General features: G+C 49.5%; 9 protein-coding genes and 1 non-coding gene across 10 annotated transcripts; 3 read left to right on the top strand and 7 right to left on the bottom strand.

The window, feature by feature from the left end:
* The first annotated feature begins 1,859 nt into the window (after positions 1-1,859).
* On the top strand, positions 1,860-2,630 carry J3458_016228 (uncharacterized protein). The gene has a single exon (XM_066120951.1). The coding sequence runs from the start codon at positions 2,100-2,102 to the stop codon at positions 2,466-2,468; it is 369 nt and encodes a 122-aa protein (XP_065974076.1). The 5' UTR covers positions 1,860-2,099; the 3' UTR covers positions 2,469-2,630.
* Positions 2,631-3,289: 659 nt separating this feature from the next.
* Positions 3,290-5,079, bottom strand: J3458_016227 (uncharacterized protein; the record flags this gene model as incomplete). The annotated part of the gene is made up of 2 exons (XM_007813844.2): positions 3,290-4,687; positions 4,747-5,079. 2 exons carry the CDS (start codon positions 5,077-5,079, stop codon positions 3,290-3,292), a joined length of 1,731 nt encoding a protein of 576 aa, XP_007812035.2.
* A 911-nt stretch (positions 5,080-5,990) lies between these two features.
* On the bottom strand, positions 5,991-6,317 carry J3458_016226 (uncharacterized protein; the record flags this gene model as incomplete). Its single annotated transcript, XM_066120950.1, has 1 exon — positions 5,991-6,317. One exon carries the CDS (start codon positions 6,315-6,317, stop codon positions 5,991-5,993), a length of 327 nt encoding a protein of 108 aa, XP_065974075.1.
* Positions 6,318-6,603: 286 nt separating this feature from the next.
* J3458_016224 (uncharacterized protein) lies at positions 6,604-9,623 on the bottom strand. Its single transcript, XM_007813846.2, has 2 exons — positions 9,085-9,623; positions 6,604-9,017 (listed from the first exon to the last, which is right to left on the bottom strand). The coding sequence occupies exons 1-2, from the start codon at positions 9,421-9,423 to the stop codon at positions 8,037-8,039; spliced, it is 1,320 nt and encodes a 439-aa protein (XP_007812037.2). The 5' UTR covers positions 9,424-9,623; the 3' UTR covers positions 6,604-8,036.
* Positions 6,943-7,782, top strand: J3458_016225 (uncharacterized protein; the record flags this gene model as incomplete). The annotated part of the gene is made up of 1 exon (XM_007813845.2): positions 6,943-7,782. One exon carries the CDS (start codon positions 6,943-6,945, stop codon positions 7,780-7,782), a length of 840 nt encoding a protein of 279 aa, XP_007812036.2.
* A 777-nt stretch (positions 9,624-10,400) lies between the features above and the next one.
* Positions 10,401-11,968, bottom strand: J3458_016223 (uncharacterized protein). The gene is made up of 2 exons (XM_007813847.2): positions 11,704-11,968; positions 10,401-11,635 (listed from the first exon to the last, which is right to left on the bottom strand). Exon 2 carries the CDS (start codon positions 11,601-11,603, stop codon positions 10,449-10,451), a length of 1,155 nt encoding a protein of 384 aa, XP_007812038.2. The 5' UTR covers positions 11,604-11,635; positions 11,704-11,968; the 3' UTR covers positions 10,401-10,448.
* Positions 11,969-12,559: 591 nt separating this feature from the next.
* cwf19_1 (Pre-mRNA-splicing factor cwf19) lies at positions 12,560-14,774 on the top strand. Its single transcript, XM_007813848.2, has one exon. It carries the CDS (start codon positions 12,654-12,656, stop codon positions 14,733-14,735), a length of 2,082 nt encoding a protein of 693 aa, XP_007812039.2. The 5' UTR covers positions 12,560-12,653; the 3' UTR covers positions 14,736-14,774.
* Positions 14,775-15,037: 263 nt separating this feature from the next.
* J3458_016221 lies at positions 15,038-15,121 on the bottom strand. Its single transcript has one exon. It is a non-coding gene; the product is annotated as a tRNA-Ile (tRNA).
* Positions 15,122-15,467: 346 nt separating this feature from the next.
* J3458_016220 (uncharacterized protein) lies at positions 15,468-17,745 on the bottom strand (the record flags this gene model as incomplete). Its single annotated transcript, XM_066120949.1, has 3 exons — positions 15,468-15,940; positions 16,027-17,352; positions 17,434-17,745. The coding sequence occupies 2 exons, from the start codon at positions 17,743-17,745 to the stop codon at positions 16,069-16,071; spliced, it is 1,596 nt and encodes a 531-aa protein (XP_065974074.1). The 3' UTR covers positions 15,468-15,940; positions 16,027-16,068.
* A 532-nt stretch (positions 17,746-18,277) lies between these two features.
* J3458_016219 (uncharacterized protein) lies at positions 18,278-21,591 on the bottom strand. Its single transcript, XM_066120948.1, has 2 exons — positions 21,258-21,591; positions 18,278-21,207 (listed from the first exon to the last, which is right to left on the bottom strand). Exons 1-2 carry the CDS (start codon positions 21,416-21,418, stop codon positions 18,627-18,629), a joined length of 2,742 nt encoding a protein of 913 aa, XP_065974073.1. The 5' UTR covers positions 21,419-21,591; the 3' UTR covers positions 18,278-18,626.
* Between the last annotated feature and the right edge of the window lie 2,199 nt (positions 21,592-23,790).

Genomic DNA, 23,790 nt, shown 5'->3' with positions numbered 1-23,790 from the left:
AGACTCTTCAGTAGGTGTAAGCTGAGGCAATTGAGTCGGTACGGAGCCAAAATCCAACTGGTTGTCCACAGAGAAGAAGTACGGCTCTTCAGGGCCGCGTTTATCATCCTTTCGACAGCAACGCGCACAAATGCCATCAGAATCGATCTTCATCTGGAACCAACGCTCTTGACATCGACCACAAAATTGCATTTGGTCATTGTCCAGCTTTGTCCAGAACTCACGGAGGATTGCTTTATCACGACAGGTCAAGGCGCAAGCGTCCAGGTCCCCATTCCACACCGGATCTTGTGCGTGAAATACGGCCGATTCTTCAGGTGGAATCATCACTGGACTCCGGTACCGTCGTGGCGGCCCCGACGATCGAGTTTGCCTTTGAGATTTTTTTGGCCGCCCTCCTGTACCAGGGGCAGGACCACGGCGAGCACGGCGACGAGGCCCTGACTTTCTGGAAGGCTGCCGCGAGCAATAGCGAAGAGGGCTTTCGTCCAAGGCATTGCTATTATCGTTCCCGTCTTCGTCCCCTAGATCGGAATCAGACTCTACCCCTAGGTGTTCGAGGTACTTCCGTGGTCGAGCAGGTGAAAGCAGCAAGTTGAAATAGTCCTCGACGTCAACATCAGATTCAGAGAACTGTCCCCTGTCATCCGCTTCCTTGGTCATTCCATCCCCATCTGGGAGCTCATTTGCCTGTAGTCGATCTTGACTCCCAGCTACGTTCCGTGGTTAGCTTGAACAAACTGCCGGGACCACAGCACAAGGATACCTTCTCCAGGACCATCAGAACCTTCAAAGACGCCGAGTTGAGAGATTGTGGGAGTTAGTGACACAGCCTCCCCTGCACGGCGTCGTGAACGATGGTCGCGCCGAATAGTGGCCTGCTTGGCCCTGGCGCCGGCCTTGGAGGCATCATCTTGCGAGTCCTTCCCGCCCTTGTGGAACCTAACAGCCAGGTAAGAGTAGTCCACACCAGTCGTGCTGCTTCGGACAGTAGATGGATCAGAATGTGAGGCGACAGGATCGGTCGAGGGCGGCACAGGCGGTGAGGGAGCTAGAGCCCGGAAGAGCCGCGAGCTCGCTTGGGTTGGTGGGATCGGCGTCCCCAGCACTATCTGCGGCTGGCTGCCTGGCTCTCCGAACAAACTCCTAGCTGTATGTTGTTGCCGTAGCTTCTCTGGCGATGTAGGTTGGGTTCCAGATCTCTGGTTAGGAGGCGATAGGCCAGCGTCTCTGTCGGTTCTTTTCGGGGCAGATCTCTCAGCTGAGGTAGGACGGACAGCCAGCTTTCTCAATGCAAGGACGGCACCTTTGGACCTGGCACGCTTGATCAGGTTAGGGAGGCATATATAGTATATCAATGGTGTCAGTTACCTCGGAATTGCGGTGGTCCCGGCATTCCAGACAGGTTGTAGTTGGATTGGCAGATTTCCTCCTGCTAACGAAATTACTTGGTGATTTTGTTCGGTCGCAAGACGGGCAATGGACTGCCAATTCAGATCTAGGACTAATATTACCCCTAGAATCATAATCCATACCCAACCATGCGGTACATCTGTTTCAATAATGGAAGAAAGGCTGCTGGCCAAGCAAACGAACAGATCGCTGGGCAAATTTAGCGATTGTAAACGATTGTAAACGATTGTAAACGATTGTAAACAGAGAAGTAAACAAAGAAGCACCGACAGACGGTGGCTGTCCTTTACCCACTTTTCTAGAGCCACCAACCAATCCAGCCTTCTTTCGCGATTTCCCATACAAAATTTGGACCAATAGAAACTTATTTGTCAAGCCTGCACCAAACCCTCATTATTCGGAAAACTTATGGATTAATGTAGAGTCAGCCTTCGGCTGAACAATGCTTCTTATCGCACTCGGTAGCATTCTTTTAATCACCTTCCCATATCCTTCTGTGTCTGCGTCCGCAATTACCACAAAAAATATGGACTTGATTCAATCAATCAAAGCACGCCGCGATAACGATGGTCCAGTCGACATTACCTTGCGGGAATCGACCGAGAACACTCGGCCAATCTTTACTGTGATCATTCGAGCCCGGACTTGGGCGTCGTCTGTGAAGTATCCCATTTGACGACTGTTGCATGGGCGACGACAAGGAGCTATTCGATAGTCCCGAAAGCAACCAGGCCGACGGCTGGACCAGCTTCGCCATCTATGCGGGGAGTAGCTATGATCCTTGGTGCCAGATTATTACAAGCAGCAGCTCGAGAGAGGATATTTGTCTGGCCGGCGGCGACTCAGGGCTGACCATAACTGGTGCTAGCTTCGGTGGTAGCTTGCAGGGTTCTAAAGATGAAAGTATTGGTGATATTCTAGGGCCCGCGGAGAATAGCGAGGTAGTGGTACCAAAAAAACCAGCAGTGCGTGCGAGTATGTACATCGCGCTGCAAATCGTACTATGTACTACCTTTTTATTATATCTCCGCTTGGGCGGGAGTATAAAAAGCTAGTAACTAAGCATGAAAAACGCGAGTTTATGGTCAGACATGGCATGTCTGGGGAAGATGCTAGCAAAGCAAAACGACAGCTAGCACAATAATAATGCTGTCATGTGTGAAAAACGGGTTCTGAAAACACACGTTAAAATACAAACAAGTCTTTGTTCATTGTTCAATGTTTCTTCTCCGTGGTTCCTATCCAGGGGTAACATGTCCTCACGAACTTCCGGCTAGACACGTAGACAAAGTTTCAATATCAACAAGCTCCCGCTGCAACTCTGAACAATGGTCACCTTCATTAAGTGCTATTATGTATATGACCTCTGGATCATCGTACGATCCAGTAAATGACGACAAAAGTCATCACAGATATGAAGGCTATTAATGATGCTCTTAAAACAAAAGGTTGCTGCAAGCTTTGAGACTTCAGGCCCAATTCCTGTAGAAGCTTTTTGCATTTTCCACATGCTGGATGCAAGGAGGAATGTTGGGATTATAATTTTTATCGTCCATCTTATATGGCTTTTGTCAAGATGTATTCATAGCCCATCCAGAGCTAGCATATCACATGGAAAATTTGGTTTGTTTTTTTGGCTTTCTTTTACGCTCATCATCAGGGACTTCGAAGATACCCCCTAGGTTAATGTTGCCATATATACGGTTATCGGTTAGATCCTGAAAGACCCTTTTAAAATTGGGCAGACGCCTCATGATAATGCAGTCCCCACCAGCGAGCTCCATGCCAATGCGTCGCCACATACCGTACTCTGTACCCTGAACCGCATATTTCCTACTCCTACTTGAGGAGTAGCATTTTTGTTCAACGCCCTATATTAGTAACTGACACTGAAAATTTTCCAGTATTTGGCATCGCCAGTGAAGCCAAGTTTGGCCCCGTCACCAGACAAGTACTTGCCTTTATCCTGCTGCTTCCAGCTGTATCCCTTGCTGGGAGTGAATTGAACCGTAAAGGCTTCAGCGTTCTTGGCGTCGGCGCAGAGGCTCCCGTCCTTGCAAAGATACTGCTGGTTGCTCGCACTCTGCAACGTGAAAACATTTCCTCCGATTCTTGCGGCATGAGCAATCCATCTGTGGGCAACATCGTCGTGGTTTGGGGTGCTTTTGGTGAGTGTTGCGCTCTTAGTAGTATTGTGTACAGCGCTGGTCAATGAGTGCCCATTCGTTTCCAGCACCAGGTAGCGGCCCTCGGTGAGCTTTCCGCGGATAGCCTTGAAGCCATGCTCGACCACGGTGGTGAGATCCTCGATGACGCCGTCTCCGGTGTAGGGAACGGGAGGCCGGGTGGTCCGAAATCTGGACTGACAGTATGAAGATCCATCGTACTCTCCTTTGGAATTGACATGCGGTTTGGGGGCGGTTGGGAGATTGGGAATGCTGTAGTCTGGATTATTAAAGTCAAAGGCATTGACAAGATCACCCATGTTCTCGCGGCGCCAGGGAACCATCTCGCTGGTTTGGACGTTCTTGCCCTTGGCAGCCTGCCACTTTTCAATAAACAGAATTTGTGAGTTGTGATCCGAGTGCTCCGTGTAGACGCCGCCGTTGCGAGTCCATGGGGAAATAATGTAAAATGGAAGTCTGAAGCCAGGCCCGGCAAAAGTGTGTCCAACCTTGCCCTGCGGGTCGTTGAGCCACTCTCCAGGTGTCCCGTCTGGGGAATGATGGGGATTCACATGGTCAAACCAGCCACCGGTTTCGTCATATGAAATGATCAACGCAGTCTTGTTGTACTTGGGCGAGTTGAGGACGGCGCGGGTGATGGTGTCTTGCAGCCAGGCGCCGTCGTGCGGAGAGTATGGAGGATGCTCAGATAGTTGCATGGGACCTACAATATAAGACACCTCGGGGAGAGTGCCGTTGGCAGCATTGTCGTAGAATGAGGCAAGAGAAGAGCCTTGAATGCCTCGGTCATACAGAGCAGAGCCCTTCTTGGACCTTCTGAACTGATCAAACCAAGCATATGGGTTGTCGTCAAAGTTATCAGCGTCTTGAAACACATTCCAAGACACCCCCGCGTCCTGATAATATTCGGCAACAGTCTTCCACTTGAGCGGAAAGCAATTCACACCACCTTTTTCACATCCGGGAGTCTCGTTATTATCAATATATGGATTGCCACCTTGATCAGGCTTCTGGGGTGAGCCGGGGACATTGATGGAGCCTGAAATCCAGCTGACACGATTTGGATTTGTGGAAGCAACGACGGATTCCTAGCATTGTCAACCTTCAGACCACCGACGGCAGCAATCAATGGAGCAGAGATGTATACCTGGTACATGTCTCCAATAACCCAGTTTTCAGCCAACGCCCACTGGGTAGGAAGGTCTTGCTTCTTATAGAATCCAATGCTCCACGGGGTATTATTCATTGCCCAGTGGTCATTTGAACCAAAGTTCCAGGCGGCGTGGTTTTCGAACCAACCATTGCTACCAGCAGTCATGCACTGCGTAGCTTCAGACCAGTTCCCGCCGAGGTAGTTGAGGTACCATGGGGTCACATAGTCTGTCTCGGTGGTTTGCTTCTTGGTAGTGAGCTGCTTCCAAACGGGCACACCGTTGTTTGTTTGAAGATTTGCGTCACCAAATCCACGAACACCAGCCATGGTGCCAAAGTAGTGATCAAACGCCCGGTTTTCTACCAAGTCCCACGAGTCAACTCGATGAACGACACATGGATGCTAAAGCCTGAAGATGTGATTTACCTTGCATAAAAAGAACGACATGGTCAATATCCGCCAAGCCGGCAGCGTTGACATTTCCAGCAAGGGAGCTACAGAGCACCAACATAGGCGCAAGGCCAGCGAATCGTAGTCCAGCCATTTCTAAAGGGGGTGGCTTTGCAAGAACAGAAACCTATCCAGCCATCACTCGGAAGGGGAATAAGGTGAAACATGGGGAATCTGGAATTTATAGAATAAACCTAGCGTGAGAAACCGGAAAGCATCGCTTAGCTGTAAAACGAGTCCGTCTCTTGTGCATGAGCGCTGTATGCACGATGGCTAGCTTGAATTAGTCAAGTGCCTTGTAGGTCACACCCCTTGGCGTGTTGTACACATGTGAAATAAAAATATGTCGTCTTTTAAAAAAGTGCGCCTGGTAACATGATACATACAGCTTCCAATAGGCGGACTCTGCACAAGACCACGTTGTCTCAACAATGCCATGACCATACAAGCCGCTTCGATATTGGACAGTTTCCAAGATGATTGCTATCCCCATGACCCACGCCCACGCACCATTCAAATGATGGTCAAGACCAATAGTCCTTGGTGCCGCGGCCACGAGGGTGGATTCCCAGCGGACATGTCTGATGCAAGTCTCCTTACATTCCCTGTGATGTCGTGCATGAAAAATGAACCCCAGGGTTCGCTAAGCGATCAGTTTGCTAATCAAACCCAAAAAAGAAAAGGCACGTCGGTGTCCATTCTAATCTAGTCTCCAGATACCTTGAGTAGCAGCCCAACGAAGTTGCTGTCAAATTTCGGCAGTTGGTCAGCCGATTCGGCCAATGGAATCACGGATGCCGGCCACATGATGATGAGCTTGCTCCATGTCGGGCAAGATGGTCTGTGGAGCCGTTGGAGATGGAATAACGGGACCAAACAACAGCAGGATGGCCATGGGTCAAACTGCACCATCCTGTTATTGGCATGTGAGCAAAAAATCCCGTTTCTGCCGTGTTGAAAAACGGGCTGTACAACGATGGAAACAACGAAGGAGTCACGAAGTTCCTGGCCATGGTCCACGTGGTCGGATATTGTTTATTTGATCCGTTGAATGCTACCACACAAATGAGCGACGGGGTCCGGGAACTTTTTCGTCTCTTGTCACTCGTGGTCATTCATGCCGGAGAATTGCCAATATTGCTTCGAGACGTCTTCTTGGTCAGCTTCAAAAGAGTTGTCGCCCATGCCCAGAACGCCACCTTTGACAGGAAATCATGTAGTGGAAACACGCAATAAGAGGCATGATCGATGGGCCAAGCCATTTGTCCGCAAGCCATAGTCCTGGGCAACTAAGTTATCAACCTTGTTGAAGCATCAAGCACGCGACACCTGCGAATCAACCTCACCAACGCGGAATTGACTCCCTGGCCATTGCTGTGAAGCCAAGACAGAAAGCACTATGCCAGAATTATTTTTTATTTTTTTTCTTGGCTTTCTCTCCTTGCCTTACGGCCGCAAAGCCTGTGCACCTTGGAGGCAATGTATAGACAACTCCAAGACAAGTCTTGCAAACTTGTTTTCCCTCAGTCGCTCATGTATGTAAATATCCTTCAACAACATGAGCTGCTGCAGAAGCTTTACATCACTAGCGCGCTTTGGTGACGCGTAAAGGGCGCAGAACCCGACGGCCCCACATGGTCGGCCAGAGAGAGATGGCTACGAGAACAACTCGTCATGACCAGAAAGGCCCTCAACCACTGCCGAATCTCTCAATGCCATACGGAGTACCAGTAACCGGAAATGACAGTGCCCGGCAAGACAAAACTAGTATATCAGTACGATGGGAAGCTCTCGGAGCTCGCGACAAAGGTGCACTCTGTCCGGTCCTTTGGGAGTCTGGAGGATGCCAATCGACTTCTCTTCAAGAATGGCGCTGACGACGACTTTGTCGTGGTAACTGGTGAGACCATTTTTCACCCTCAGGGCGGGGGGCAGCCATCTGACCAAGGTTTCATGAACTGGAGCCCCAACGGCACGACAGCAGCCGACTTATCCTTCCGAGTCGAGGCCGTCCGGATGGACGCAGTCAATGGCTCGCAGGTGCTGCACCTTGGCTCATTTACAACGCCCGCCGCAGCGTCGCAATTGCAGCCCGGCGACCGAGTGAAGCAGGTCCTGGACGTGGAAAAACGACTCTTGTACTCGCGCCTCCACACAGCCGGCCATGTGCTGGGTTCCGCCGTGCGCAGTTTGCTGGAGACGGAGATCCCTGGCTTTGACGAGCTCAAGGCGTCGCATTTCCCCGACAGCGCAGCCTGCGAATTCCGGGGGGCCATAGAGGGGAAGTGGAAGGAGCCGATTCAACGACGCGTCAACGAATACCTGGAGAGGTCAATGCCCGTGGAGATTGACTTTTGGAGCGAGCAAGACTTTTGCAGGGAGGGCTTGGAGCGGCTGATTCCCGATCGGAGCCTGTTGCCCCCCGGCGAGGACAAGTTCCGCGTCGTGCGCATTGTTGGGGCAGAGGTCTATCCTTGCGGGGGGACACATGTCGATACGACCGACTTGTGCGGCGAAACCACTGTCAAGAAGATTGCCAGAAGTAAAGGCATTAGCCGGGTAAGCTACACGGTGGCATGAGCCGGCGAGTGGTTGTGAACAAGAACGTGTCATAGAAGGACACGAAGACCATAGACATGGCGAGAGAGGCAAAGGAAAGAAATGCAAATCCCACATCATGTCTCATATAGCTACGACGCCGTAGCGTTTGACAGTGAGTATGTAGTTAGTCTACATTTCTTGAACGTCTTTGACTCAACAATATCATACTTGATATGTGTTGCAACGAAGTAGTCAGTCCCTTTATGACCCCCGGCGGTGCAGCTTGTACGGCTTCACAAGGCAACCTTGACCGCCACCACATTTGTTGAAATGAAGCCCGTCACAAACAACCAAGCCTTGCGCTCGCCATTCTCTTTCGCCGGGTCAATGGCCACCAGAACAGCAGCGCTCGCCGTTCGGATGCGGGTCGAGTCGTCCTCGAACAGAAGCTGCTTCGCCCACGTCTCCTCCTTGCCAGCCGTCTTGTCACGAGAAGGCGTAGCCTTCCACACCATGGCGCCGTCTGTTCCCCGAAGACTGTGTTGATTCTTGGCCAGGTCGACAGCTCTTGTCAGACCAGGCACAACGAGACCGCTTGCATCGTACGTCGAGTTCGCATAAGGATCGCGGAACCAACTGGGATTGTCCAGGGTGGAATCGAACTCGACGGACTGTCGGATGGCAATCTTTGGGGACTCGTTGTCGTTCCTGGGTGACATGACGTCGCCAATGTGCAGCCTGCCACTGGCGCAGCTGACAATCAGAATCTCCGACGGCGTCCGGCCGTGGCCAAGGCCATTGTTGTTGTGCACACCATCGAGCGCGACCGAGGCCTTGACTTCCACATCGCTGTCGCGGAAGGAGCCGTCGACAAGCTCGGTGAACTCGACGTAGACTGTATTGGACCATTTTGCGCCAAAGAAGAGCGTCTCGATCTCGCGCCTGATGCCTTCTCTGTAGAAATGGTCGTTGGTGACGAAAAAGGACGTTGGCGACACGGCGACAATGTCATTGGGTGTGGTGATGAGCGGGTGCCACACGGAGCGAACGTGCTCCATGGAATCGCTGCCAATGTCATAATAGAAGACTTCGATGATGGAGCGCGCCTTGGGTTCGTTCGCATCGTCGGCGTAGGCTGGGTTCGGCAGATGGTTGACGGCAAAGATGTAGACGGCCTTGCCCTTGGGCTTGTCAGGATCGTCGATGACGTCGATGCCATGGGTGACAAACGGCCCGTTGAAGTTGGTGAACTTGAGCTTCTGTGCCTTCATCGTCTGCGCGGGAGAGCGTCAATACACGTACAGTCGCTGCTACCAAGCTCGGGAGAGGGTGTATACGGACGTTGGGATCAATGACCTCGATGCTGCCTTGCGCCTTGAGGCCCACGTTGGGGTCGTGCAAATGGCCCAGGGCGGGAAACCAGGCATACCGAGTGGACTCGACGCCTTCGCAGGCAGTGAAGATGAGGTGGCTGGGTTCATGGTAGTGAAGATCCTCGCAGTGGACGGTGTCGGGAATGGTGTGGAAGTCGTCGGCGTTTGTGACGACGGTGCTGCGTTGCTGGCGTCCGAAGCCGAGGACAACCTTGGCGCGTGGCAGCTCGGCAGTATAAAACAAGGCCGCAAAGATGGCAAGGACGAGAATTGCTCCCGAAGAAGCCAACGACGGTCCGCCTGCCATGTTGGCTGTGATTGATGGTATGATGATGCAACTACCGCCTGGTTTGAGGCGTCGGTCGCGGGCTACGCATCCACGTACATATATCCTCAGTCCCAACCTCCCGATTCCCGGAGCTAGAGAGACGGATGCGGGGTTCAAAGTTTAGTCCTCAATTTGGACACGGCAGCGGTTCCACAAGATCGACTCCTGGTCAACATCTATCCGAGGCTCAAGCTAAAGGGTGAGCTCAAAGGGGAGGACGTTGCATCTCGAATCATGTCTCCACCTGCAAGGCTTGGAGACACCAGACCGTTTTCAGTCGCAATGCCCGTCTTTGAAAGCGGCTCTCGGGTGCTGCAATTCGTCGTCCAAAGGTAAACCGTTCTGGGCCTGGAGACGCGCCACTCTGGAGCCAAAATACCCAGCCACATTTGCAGCTGCTTTGCCGCGACGCTACATATCAATGTTTTCGCTGTCGGCTGGAGAGCCCTATAGCCGGGGAACAGGGCAGGTCTGGTGAGCGCGCCCGGTAAGATGTTACCCTCTCTATTCACGACTACGTTGTGGACTTGAACCGGGTAAAGTCGACCTCGTAAGACGCCAGCTCATGGTATGACTGTTCTCTCTGCAGCCTCCTGTAGCTCGGCTTCGTGTTAGATGATCTTGATGCACTCCGCGCCTCCATTTCCAATTTCCAATTCCCCCGGGCCGTTACGCTGAAACGTCTAGAATTTGCTCATTTTAGATAAGTTGGTCGATTCTTCATACTACAGAATAATTGACATGGTGTCTCATAAATCAGCTGTATATATATGATTTGTGCCTGTGACCCTAGACTTGCGGAAGCAACTTTTGGTAGAGTTGCTGTACAACCGCCAATGTATTACGTATGGAACTGTCTAATCATGACACTGCACGGCACTGACAACCCTGAGAAATGGCTAGAGCTTTTGGGCGGTGCTCAGTATAATTGATGATGAAGCAAAGAGTAAGTAACCAAGAGATCAAACGTCCGCCATCTCCTACAGTCATTCTTGGGCCATGAGTTATTTCTCTCTCTTGCCCATCAGCTTCTTTTTCATCTGTCTCAAGCGTGGCAGCGCCTTCTCCAAAACAAAAGTCGCGTACTCCCCATGTCCCTCCATTTCTTGACTGGCGCGCCGCTTGATACCCATGTAGACACTCCTCTCCTCACCCTGTTCCCCAATGGGAACTATTACCCCAGCGTAGCGGCACAGAATAGCATTAAGTATCATTCTGCACATTCGCCCATTGCCGTCTTGGAACGGGTGAATCTGGACAAACTCCAGGGAGTACTTGGAAGCAATGGAGAATGGATCTATCCCCTTCTTGTCCTCGGCGGCCTTTAGTTCTTCTTTGAGGGCATCGCACATTTCCTTCATTTTCTTTGGCACAAACTGGGGAACAGTGAAGTTGGTTGTGCCTGCGCCAACAACAACCTTTCTGTAGATTCCCCCATACTGGTCAGGGCTGACGTCTGGATGGCCTTCCTCGACAATTGGGACACGCTTGACAAGGATTCGGTGCGTTTCCTTGATAAGATCTTCCGAGAGATCTTTTTTCTCAACAACAAAAGCATGAACAATGTGCTGAAATGCCCTCGCATGTTGGACAACCTCGTTGCGGCTTCGTAGGATGTACTTGGCTGGCATGTTTTTGAGATCAGACTGCTTGTGGTAGAGCTCCAAAAGTTGCTTTTGGTATGCCGGATCTCGCTCAGAGACCTCTCCAACTTCTTCGCCGGCAAAGACTTTGCGACAAAGCTCAATGGTAAGGTCCAGGTTCAGTCCTGCCCGTTCGATCTGATTGCTGCCAAAGATTGCGCGGATCATGGCCTCGTGGAGCTCTTTGAGAATAAGGTCGTTTTTCACTTCGTCGCGCTCTGTATTTTGGATGGAAATCATCCAGTCCTTGGCCTTCTCAAACAATTGTTGTGGGTTTTGGACAGCCCCAACTTGGCGGTAAACATCGTCGGCATGAATGGTCATGAAAACATGATCCTTTTGCAGTGACGCGGAAGGCCATCCTCGGGAGATGGTATCGCGAAGACTGTGCTTCATCATAGCTCTTTTGGTTGGACTAGGGTCTCTTCTGGATGTCGATGCTGCGGGTGTAATGTTTATAGAATCCTCGAAAAGACTCGCCAGTGATTTGCGTCTGTGCTTTGTTGGAGAAGACATTGTACGCCAGCGTGTCTAGGTTTAGTCTAACTCTGTCAACAAGCCAAATGTTAGCAAAACTAAGGTTTTAAGTTAAGCATAGCAAGAAAACTTAGCGTACTTGAGGAGAAAGGCTTTTATAGCTCGAAAGAAGGAGCTAGAATTTGATAAAAACTAGAAAAGTAAAGAGAAGTGAGTCAGGGAAATGGGGAAAGAGGAAGGAAGGTCTGGCAGTAATGGGTGAGTAGAATGTGAATGTAAAATGAATGGCGGATTCCTTAACGCGTCTAGTCTTAGTAGTATGGTGCTCTGATCAAACGGGATGGTTAACTTACTCGGTGCATAAATCACATTCCCTGAGCCCAAGAGTTTATACACACATTGTTCTCTCGCTACTCCTTACTCCCATCATCACTTATTCACCGCCCGGAATCTCTCTATCACTTCTACGTGTCTGCCCCTTTCGTCGCCCTGAGCGACGCTCATACAATAACTAAGAGCGCTGTTATGACCGCATTAATGATCCATGATCATGTTCCGGAGAGTTCAAGACGGTAGGTCGCCCTGGAGACTTGTACCACATAATGTGTTGAAATATACGTCCTGGAAGTGAGGACTTGGGGCTAGATTTAACTTCCTACATAACGGCCCTAAACGTGACACTTCGGCCAGTAGCTACACTATTCGGCGAAACTGAATCGGTGATAGACAGGATCAACTCTTGACGCACCGCGAATGCGCAGTGGGCTACCATGTTGCTAGAATCAAGCGACGACGCCTTCAGGAATGCGGACTCCGGGTCCAGAAGAACTAAGACCACTTTTGTATGACAGTTTGGCGCCGAGGGAGTGGAAGGCCTCCATGTTTCGGTAGAAGTGGAAGACGTCTGGTCTGATCTGCGTCTGGTCTGGACATGGAGTCTGGCGGCTCCACCGCCGAACCAGCCCAGTCCTTCTTTGTAACCATCTGGCCCAGCACTTGGAGCTCCCAGCTCAGCTTCTGGCGCAAACACTCTTGCATCAGAATATTCCCGCGCGGCCGCGAGTCCATGGTGCAGCCTAATTTATCGCCATGGACAGCCTAGACGACTTTGAAAAAACTCTTGCCGCCGAGCGGCTGGAGCGCGAAAGGGCAGAGAGGGTAGAACAGGATCGAGACCGTCGAGAAGGTCATCGCAAACACAGACATCATCATCGGCACAGCGATCATGACGACAGAGACAGAGACAAAGAGCACAGGCATCACCGCCGCCGAGACCACGAAGACGACCATGGCCATAGGCATAAGAGAAGTCGACACTCGCGCGACCATGGCGATGACTCGCACCGATCGAGACAAAGGCACCATGGCGACAGAAGCAGGGAGCGCCATTCACAGCATCGACCAGAGACAGGAAGGGCGTCATCGAGTAACGAAGGCTCATCTGATGCTCCCGTGCGTGATGCATGGATGACGGCACCGTCGTCCATTGAAGTCGAGTATGTACACCGCGCAGAGAGAAGCAAGCTTCCATCACGGCCTCCGCAGCAACCGAAGCGAATTATCCACTCTCGAGAACTCAATCAAGATATCCAGCAACTAGACGAACCATCGTTACTGTCTAATGTCCAGCAACCCGCCGCCGAAAGAAAAGTCGATTACGTATTTGGCGACTCTGGCTCTTCATGGCGCTTGACAAAGCTGCGGGGAGTGTACACCACTGCCGAAACAAGTGGACGGCCAGTCGAAGACGTGGCGATTGAGCGATACGGCAGCTTGCAAGACTTTGATGACGCGCGGGAAGAGAAGGAGGAAATGGAACGGCGCAGGATCTACGGTGAAGGGTACAAGGAGAAGGAAAAGCCCACGGGGGACTTGTACCGAGCTCGAGAACACGACAAGTCGACAACACATGACGAATCCGCTGCTGCTGCTGCTGCTGCTGCTGCAGAGCCAGATTCAGGCACTATCATACCAGAAGAACCAGCAAAGAAAGCAGCCATGGACCAAACATCTCTCAATCGCCTCCGCGCACAAATGATGAAGGCCAAGCTGCGCCGGGACCCCAAAGCCGCGCAGCTGGAAGAGGAATACAATCGCGCCGCTGCTCTCGGGCCCCGGACCAATGCTCCCGAGGCCGTCGTCCTTGGCATCATGGACAACCGCCAACTGGCCGGTACCAGAGGCGAAGTTAAGGCTGTCGACACCAAACGCGGCCGCGAGAGGGGTCTGGTGGAGGAAAATAATGACATGTCCATCGAGGACATGGTCAAGGAAGAGCGCCGCACCAAGAACCAGCTAGGTGGCGAAGGACTGCGTCTCGCAGAACGCATTGCCAAGGACGCCAGGTACGACAACGACCTGGACTACATGGACGAGAATGCCGAAAAGCTCGCCAAACGCGTGCACAAGAGCGAGATCAACCTCAAGAACATGGCCGTCAACGAATTCCAAAAGATGAACCGCATCCTGGAGAACTGCCCCCTGTGCCACCACGAAGACAAAGGCCGGCCGCCCCTGGCACCCGTCATATCCCTCGGCACGCGCGTCTTCCTGACCCTCACCACCGAGCCCGAAGTCAGTCCCGGCGGCGCCGTCATCGTGCCCATCACGCACCGCGGCAACCTTTTGGAATGCGACGACGACGAGTGGGAGGAGATTCGCAACTTCATGAAGAGCCTCACGCGCATGTACCACGACCAGGGACGCGACGTCATCTTTTACGAGAACGCGGCCGCGCCGCATCGCCGCATGCACGCGGCCATGATTGCCGTCCCCATTCCCTACGAAGAGGGCGCCACGGCCCCGGCATACTTCAAAGAGGCCTTCCTCTCCAGCGACGAGGAGTGGTCGCAGCACAAAAAGGTCATCGACACGGCGGCCAAGGCCCGTGACGGAATGGGCAGAATGGCCTTCCGGAGGAGCATCGCCAAGGAGATGCCCTACTTCCACGTCTGGTTCTCGCTGGACGGCGGGCTGGGCCACATTGTCGAGAATGCGGACCGCTGGCCAAGGGGGGACTTGTTTGCAAGGGAAGTCCTGGGCGGGATATGCGATGCCGAGCCGCATGTTGTCAAGAAGCAGGGCCGGTGGGTGCGTGGTGATGCGCGCGTGGATGAGTGGAAAAGAGGCTGGAGGAAGTTTGACTGGACCCGAGTCTTGGAGGAACCATGATGGGAAGTTCGGGCGGCGCATGGTTAATATTGTGTTTTTAAAAAAAAAAATTCACGGCAGGAAATGACTAGGATATCAGCCTTGTAGAATACCACTGATGATGATTACAGCTGCTAGGACCTGCGCTTCGCATTGAAGACCACCTGCCCTTGGACTGAATACGGGACGGTTGGTGGTGCAAAGAAATAAAACACTCTCATTCCATCAGTGGCCAATTAAAAAAAAATAGTAACAGATAATAATAAACGAAGGGAACTTCAATAAAAAAAAGCAATACTCGGAAAGCATCGTGGAACGATTTTTGCTCCCGGCAGGGCTTGAACCTGCGGCCTCCGCATCACTAATGTTTATTAGTACGAAGCTCTAACCAACTGAGCTACGGAAGCTCTCCGAGATAATTTGCTCATGCCGCTGCTAATTGGCCTATTTCATGGCTATCATTACGGCCGACTTCAAACGACCGGGGGGGACGATTCAGTAATTCTCACAGTGGTGTGGATTCAAATCTCAATACGACGTCGAGCCAAATGTTCCAAGTTTCAAACACCTTTTTTCGCGAAAATTGCCCAGTCAAGTCCGCAGACACAAAGGACAAGAACAGCCTATATACAGCGACAGCAAAAGTGGACGTCTGCACAGCCTACTGGGACACAAACGTTCAGCCGTCGAAATAAAACACCCTCTTGCCTGGGAATTGGGCGTGGCGGCGGTATTAATCTGCTAGCCTGTAAGATGAGTTTAGCATGTGGAATCATAGACGCTAGCCATATACGCCAGATGCGCTTAATACGGCCAGCTAACGGGGTAAAATGCAGCAGGCGTGATAAATACATATTCATACCTTAGCTATGTGGCATTACGTTTCCTCCTAGTCTTTCTTTCTTTTCCGTTCTCCGTCGCCCTCATTCACTCCCAGCCTCCCGGCCTATTCCATTCATACCAAGCTACAACAACAAGCGCGCCAGAATGCCCACTGACAGCCTGTACAGCCTGTAATCTATGAATATGATTCCAAATGGCCCATGTATTATGAAACAGAAACGTCCTTATGCAACGCCAGGACCATCGGAAAATGCAGGACAAAGCGCAATATGTCTTGGCTGCTGACGCTTACTCCTGTCGCGCAAGGGATGTCGGTTCGAAACACAAGCGATTAGCCGCCAGTAGGGGATAACACCTCAATGGTATGCCTATATTCAGGGACTCTGTCTCGGATTAATGCATTGCCTATCATATGATTTTGGCGCTGAGCAGATATTAGAAGACAAAGGTGGCGAACGGGATGCTATACCTGCATGACTGCCATGTGATGTGGCGTATCGCATTGTATCAATCAATACTCCTGATTGGGAAATGATGAGCCTTCGGGGGTGCACACTGAAGCAGAAACAGGCGCTTCAGTTTTCTTCTGTTTTAACTCCTCCTTCAGTAGCATTAGTCGCAAGCGCGCGATGTTTCGCTCCTGGACCCCTATCATCCGCTGCATTCTGCACTTCATTAGTTCTGAGATCTGTTGCTCGACATGACTACCATATATCGAACTGAGGAACTGTCCCTGCGAGTGACCTAGTCCTTCTTCAGGAGAAGCGTAGCCAGTGCCGACTTCGTCCTCCTCGACATCCGATTGAGTGGCCTCCTTCGCAATGCTGTTCCCCTGTCTAGTCTCCTCTTGACAGGATTTTCGCGTTTGTGTATTTTCACGGGCAGTTGTATTTCCGGAAATTATTGCCGAATCGTTTAGAAGAATATTGGAGTGCTCGTCCGCCTGTGTTCCAGAACTTTCCGGCTCCCCAATCGACTCCCAGAAGACATCTTCAAAGTCTGCATAGAGTTCATTAAAACACCGAAAGGTTTGTTTGAAGTTTCTACAACATTCTTTAGGGTCTTTAAAGCGCTCTCCAGAGTCTTCAAAGTATTCTTCAAAGTCTCCAAAGCGTTCTTCAAAGTCTAGCTTAGACCGACCATTCTTTGGGTTCGCGACCTCGTCGAGTTGTCGAATTGGTGCATCCTGTATATACTTTAGAACACTTGGCACCAAAACCAGCAGTAAACCAAGAGCCATGGCAACAATATACACAACAAGAATGACAAGAAAGTTGCCTCCGCCCTGAGAAGCATCTACTGTGCCAGAGGCAGGAGCTTCCGGATTCGAAGCCCAATAGGACACTAAATATACTCCGATCCCAATAAGAAACGCTCCCGAGGACCAAACCGATAATACGGCCGGAATTTTCATCATAAAAGCAGCATGGAACGACACGTTCTTCCAACGCATGCGTTTCGTCAGTTCCTTGGCCCTCACCTCGCGGTCCGGGCAGTTCGTGCCGCAAGTCGCTTCACCACCTTGTTCATGCTTGAGACTGCGAGTCGAGTCTTCGCCGACCAGTCTGTCAACTTCCGCGGAGGTCCCTCGTTTGTCGGCGGGTCTGCCAAACCATTTCTTCAGGTCAGAAGGCTCCAGAAGGCTGTCAACATGCCGGTGTAAAACAAATGCCAGGAAGGTGGACAGCGTGCCAGTCGTCAGGCTGAAGGCGAGGGCTGCCGCGGCTACCCAATGTAGGAGAATCAGATTGTGAAGCGACAGTCCCAAGAGAGACAATTGTGCCACGGAGCATGCCTGTTTTGCAGGATCGCATGTCAGCCCATGTAGAAGAAGAAAAGGAAACAACGACAGCAGAGGGGAACAAGATACACATACAGGACCGCAAAGCGTAATACAGTGATCAGATATAGATTCCTTTAGACTCATCGCCTTCTCTGCAGCTAGGGCGCCATCGACAGGCGGATCGAGTATTTCTCGCTGGATACGATCAAGTCCATGGCGAACATCAGGGAAAATGAAAACCAGGAGTATCGCACGAAACGCGCCGTAGTCACGTTTAAGTTCCAAGAAGGAGCGACGTACGGACCGCGGGGAAAGCCCTCTCAGTATGCGTTTCCAGCTCAGAAACCACGATATTAGGCCACCAATACCCTGGAAAATTTGGGAAATAGTGACAACATTCCCCATGGCGGAAGTGAATGAAGGATTCGAATGTGACAGATGGGGTCGAACGACAAACAGATGGTTGAGTGGCTTGATGTTGAAGATGCAAGGTAAACTTTGGCACGAGAATCAGACGTTCTCCATCCCTCCATACCCACCGGTGCTGACCAGCTGGCAACCAGCGGCCTTCTTTCTTTCTCTTTTTTTAATATGATACGGAGCGCCGGTCGCTAGATCATGCCTGCCGTGAGAAACGTTTAGCCTGAGCGAAAGGAAACAAATCCAGAATCGCACCAGACGGCACTTGTGCAAGAACAGGGTGCAGTGCAACTCCAATGTTCTGTGCTGGAGAACAAAATCAACAATGACCCATGGAGATACATCAAATGTTCAGATCCTATCAACTTTAACGGCCGTCCGCAGTCAATCATGGCGAGCCTCGTCAAAAACTGCCGCTGACAACTTGGATACGGCTCATCAATTAAGAGGCTTGAACCTCCTTCCAGACAATCACACAGGATACTCAAAATGTCAGCTGCAGCAAAAGTACACCCCAGTCGTCTCAATTACATCCTAAAACAAATACACAGGGCTCTATTTCTTGTCCTTTTTTGTTTTACGCCAAGCAATGCCCAACTCATTAGATGTATGTGCTCCTCTCTGCAATCCCATTATACATGACCCCTTCAGTCTGCTATTTTATACTAATACAACTCACACAAAGTAATACCGGGGTATCATCGTCGTAGTATTGCTTTCTGCGCTTCCGTTCGATAAGTGATACATGGTATCAAGTAACAAGATTAATGAAAAGCGGATGCTCTCCGTGGTAGCGCAACATCCACATCCAAGAATGAATCGCGTCAACCTCTTACGCTTAATTAGTGATGCACCCTCTTGGCATCTCAACGAACAATCGTCCCTCGCCGTCCTCTCTCGCGGTCTTTCCGTCCATCTGCGCCCGTCAAGCGCATCCAATCTTCCCACTCTTTGCTCATTTCCATCAAGACTGAGCCCATGACCGTTGCGCTGGCCATCAAACCGTGTCCTTCGCCTTCCAAAACACGCACTTCGCAGCGACGCATCGTCTTGCCGAGCCATTTGACATTTTCAACGGGTACGCGCGTGTCTCTGCTGCCATGATGAATGACCACGGGCCGTGTGATGTCGACGTAGCGAAATCCAATCGTGTGTCTTCTCTCCAGACACACCAAAAGGTCAACGGCGGGATTGGCTCCTGTAGTTGCCAGCTCCCAAATAGCGTGAGTAAGGCGCGTGTCGTACGTCATTTGTCGTTCCTTGTCTGTCATGATATCAAGTGTAGATTCGGCCATTACCGAGCCTCCATTCACACCATTACCTCCAACTGGCTGAATTTGGTCCATATGCTCGCTCATGTTAGGAGAGTCAAACCCATTCTCCGCTTGCCCTCCTTCTAGCTTGTCCTTTCCTTGAGCGGTGCTGTTGAGGTTCTCCTTGTCGTTCATCTGCATGGCATTGCGATTACCAGTGTTGTTGTCTTTGCCATGAGTATTCGACTTGCGTTTAGCGCGACGTGGATTCTTGGGCAAAGAGCTCGTGATGGAACTACTTGTTGCCGTCATGAAGCTACTATTAGCCGCCTTCAGGAGAGTTGTTGGCAGAGCACGCAAAATCTTTTGCGATGTGGGAATAGCATTAGTCGGGGGCAGCGTTTGAGATCCACCAAACACATTCATCTGAGATGGGGGAATCCATGGCGCCAAGAGATGAATTCGTCCGCGGATATGCTGGGGCATTCGCAATGCCGTTGCAAGAGCATAAATTGCGCCTGCCGAATGAGCAAGAATCGAGAACTTGGTAATCTTTAACGCTTGGCAAATGGCATAAACATCATCTGCGCCAGTCAATAATTGAACCTCTCTTCTATCACACAAGTGAGTAGGATACGTACCAGGCCAGCTCAAAGGAGTCGTTGTTCCATCGGCATAGGGCTCACTATCACCAACTCCGGGCCGGTCAGGTGTAATGAGTCGAAGTTTCAAAGTCAATGCCAGCTCATCGTAAAATGCGGTGATGTATCTTGTCAAGCCCATCCCAACACAGCAGAAAACTGCTGATCCATTCGCATCGCCGACTTCTGAGAAGGAAATGACTCGACCTGTCTGAGGGTGTCGAATCTTTTGAGACAGACGTGGGGAACAGAGGTACGATTCAACAGCATCGTCCACTGAATCTGCGGATCCGGGTCGTTCGTAACCGGCAGGATAGGCCTGCTGCTGAGCCTGTTGCGCGGGTTCGGGCGAGGCAGCCGCACTGGATCTAGATTCACTTCGAGGGCTAAGGGGGCCTGACAACCGCTTCAGACGCGAACTACTGCGCTTCACTCGCAGGGCCTCTTTCGGGGCAGGACTTAGCCGGCCAGATAGTCGACTGCTGCTACGTTCAGCGCTGTGGCTTTCCCGTCGTCTCTGCGAGACTGCGGGAAACGGCGCAGCTCCCTCATCATTGTAATTCACAGCTTCCATGTTCAAATCTGGGAGAGGCTGAGGAGCTCTTGATGCCGACACGGGGGACGCTGGGCATTCTTCTGGACCGAGCAAAAAAGATTTTCCTTGGGTACCCGTCTCTGAGCCCGTACGAGTATGCTGCTGCTGCTGTTGCGGCGACTGCGGCGGCACATCAGAAGCGACGTGTTCTTCAGTCTCTGGTATGGCTATTGATGCCGGGGTATCACCATCTCGTTTGGACCGACGTGCGCTCGTGCGTTTTTGATGAGTTCGTGACTTTCTTAGGCTCGAGTCTCGCGCGGGAATAGGCTGCGGGCTATCTAACTTCTTTGGCTCATTCAGTCCCGGGCTGTCACTATGAGAGCCAGGCTCTTCGTTGATGACTGTCTCGGCGAGGGAAGGGTCTGGTCGGGCCCCGTTGTTCATGATGCTGTTAGGGGTCCCTCTGCCGGATTCGCTTTGACTGCCGGACCTCCTTGGCAATCGTTTTCTTTCGAATTCTCTTTCACGGAGACGCTCCTTGGAGCTCATGTACATCAGTCCCTTTGTGCTCCGGCCGGTCTTTTTTCCCCAGCTGTCGTGCGATCGATGGTGTTTCAGCTCCGGGGTTGGCGCGGATCCACGTTCTATGGACAGGTTGCCTATGCTGTGAGTATCGTCATTCTTGGATGTAGCGGACGCCGGGGAGGATGGACGCGAGGCCACGCTGTTGCTGCGAATAAATGAACGAAGACCAGATCCGCTCTCGCGGCTGGTACTCCGGGTCGAGGGGCTCTTGGGACCCGTCAATGGCGAATATCCGCTGGTTGGCTTCGAGGTGCGAACAATAGGGGGACTCGCTGCTAGGTTGTCAAGTGACGTAGGGTCTTGAGTAGGTTCCTCGGGCTCGGAGCGAGTATAGGCACCGTAATCGACGCCAAAGCTGCCAGAGCTGGGGCTGACGGGACTCGTGGGCAAGGCGAAGTTGACGGCGGCTGGATGCGATTCAAAGTGGCTGCTGGTGGGTTGTGAGATGGCGCTGAGGCTGGTGATGAGGTTGGATATTACCTCGGGAGAGGCGGGAGGGATGACTGGGCGCGCGGTGCGCTGGGGCGATTGTCGACGAGAATTGCGAGAAGGGCGAGGCTGTAGATCGCGGGCTTCTCTCTGAGAAACGTGGATATGGTGGCGGTTTGGGATAGGGGGCACGTTATCGTCGGCAGTGGCATCGAACTGGAGATCCATTGTCACGTCGGTCGACCTTGGCTAGGAGCCACAACTAGAAAGGTCAAAATGGTGGATATGCAAGCCGTCTCAGGAGAAACGCCAGCAGCCGGGAGTCAACAGCCCGGCCTTGGTGCCCCGTGTTTGCCAGCGGTGGAAGATGTCAGGTGTCGGCGGTACTGAGCACGGAGGATGGAGTATTAGGGAGGAGGATGCTCCGTACTTTGTCCTCCATTGTAAGTTCTGTCCCCCTTGTTCCCCCCTGGTGTCCCCTTGCATCCGTTTGGGTCGACGGTCAATTGGTCAATGGCCAAGAGGTCAGTGACCCAGTGAGGCGGTGGGCATTTTCTGCAGTGCCGAGTGCAACCCCAACTCGAGAGCGTCTACCGTCTAGCGTCGTCGGCCGCCGTGTCGTCTGTGCTTGGCTCCTTGGCTCCAACGTAGGCGGCCTGGCTGTTCGATTTCCACAACCAATTACAGTCACTTCGGCTGGATTGGTAGGTGGGGTGTATATTAGGGCTCGTACCGCCTATAATGTGTACCGGTATAACTTATACTTTTTATTCTATATAACGGGATAATACATATAATTATAATAGGTTATAAGCTTAGTAGCTTTAAAGCCTTTACTATTACTTTAAACTTCTTTTAAGTCTATAAAAAGCTCTTTTAATAGGTACCTTAAAGATTAAACCTTCTTTTTTAAATATAATTCTCTCTCTTTTATATTAAATACATTTATTATATAATAGATATTACTCTACTAAATCTACTATTATTTATTATAAGTAAGGGTAAGTTTAAGGTAAGGTAACCTTAAATCTTAAATTAAAATAACGTTAAATTTACTATTATTAGTACTATTATTACTATTATAAAAACTTAATATAACTTTAAGAATTTAAATTAATAGGTAAGTAGCTTATTATTTATTTTATTTAAGAAGTATAATAAGCCTATTAATATTCTAGTAACTAATATTAACTTTAAACTTAAGTAAGTTATACGTAAAGGGAATACTAATATAAGTAATTATTAATACTAGTAAACGCTCTCTAATATAACTAAGAGAAGTAATATTTTAAGCGCGAGTAATTCTCACTTAATAATACCTTTTAGGTAAAAGTTAAGAGTAAACTAATATATTTAAGCCTTTAAAAATATTCCCTTAATAAGTATTAATTTTAGATTAAAATATTTACCTATAACTTATACGTGAGATTAATAAGATACCTTTATTAATAGGTACCTTATCTTTAAAAGTAAGCTTTAAGTAATATATTAGGGTATTTTCCCTTTTAGTTTAAAAGAGGTTAAAAGTAAAACTTATACCTTATAAGTATATATAATTACCTAAAACATTTAATATCTCTTAAACACTTAAATAAACTAAGAACCTAGCTATACTAAATAATTTAATAACCTTTAAGCCTTTAAGCTATTATTAGCTTTTATTCCCTTAAAACACTAAAATACACTAAAATTACTAAGTTAATACTCTAGTAATATATTACGTATAATAGCTCCCTAATAACGTAATAATATTATACTTCTTAAACTAATACTAAATAAAGAACTTAAAGTTAACGTTAATAACTTTAACGTATAAAGCTTAATAGCTAAGACTATTAATAATAGTAGTAATTACTTAGCTATACTTAAACTTAAGAACTCTATTAATTAAGCTAAGTAAAATAAAGTATTAAAGAATACTATTATAGTTAAATTTATTACGTTTATTCGCTCTTATAATTTACTCCTTTAATAAAGCTTTATTTAAATAAAATCTAAAATAAGCACGTATAGTAACTTATATTTTAAGAATAACGTAATTATAACTTACTTATAGGTATTTATAGGTTATACTTTACCTATATAATAGAAAAGATTAAAGCTAAAATAAACGCGTATAAGACCTACTTAACGCTATAAAAACTTAGTTAATAACGCGAAGCTAATATTCTTAATAAAGTTATTATTAGACTTCTTATTAATACCCTATAAAAATATAATAATATATAAGAATTCGCTTAGGTATTTAAGGAAAGGCTATATAAACTTAAACGTATATAGCTAAACTAGATAATACTTAAGAAGCTCTATTAGTTATAGTTTCTTACTAACTTAAGGGATACCTTTAGTATCTTTTATTTATAAGTCTATTAATAATACTAGGTAGCTAGTATTAATAATAATGCGAATATTACTTTAAACTTACTAATAGATCTTACCTAAGATAAGTATTAATACCTAAAGATAAAAAAGAAGCTTATTAATTAAAGTAATAAAGGCCTTATTAATCTCTTTACCTACTATACTAATAATAATACTAATAGTAAGTATAAAAGAGATATAATAGGGTTAAACTAGCTCTTAT

The sequence above is a fragment of the Metarhizium acridum genome (assembly GCF_019434415.1).
Source record: "Metarhizium acridum strain ARSEF 324 chromosome Unknown scaffold_380, whole genome shotgun sequence".
Classification (NCBI taxonomy): domain Eukaryota; kingdom Fungi; phylum Ascomycota; class Sordariomycetes; order Hypocreales; family Clavicipitaceae; genus Metarhizium; species Metarhizium acridum.
The sequence above is the reverse complement of the archived record's forward strand: the minus strand, read 5'-3'. Positions and strand labels throughout refer to the sequence as shown.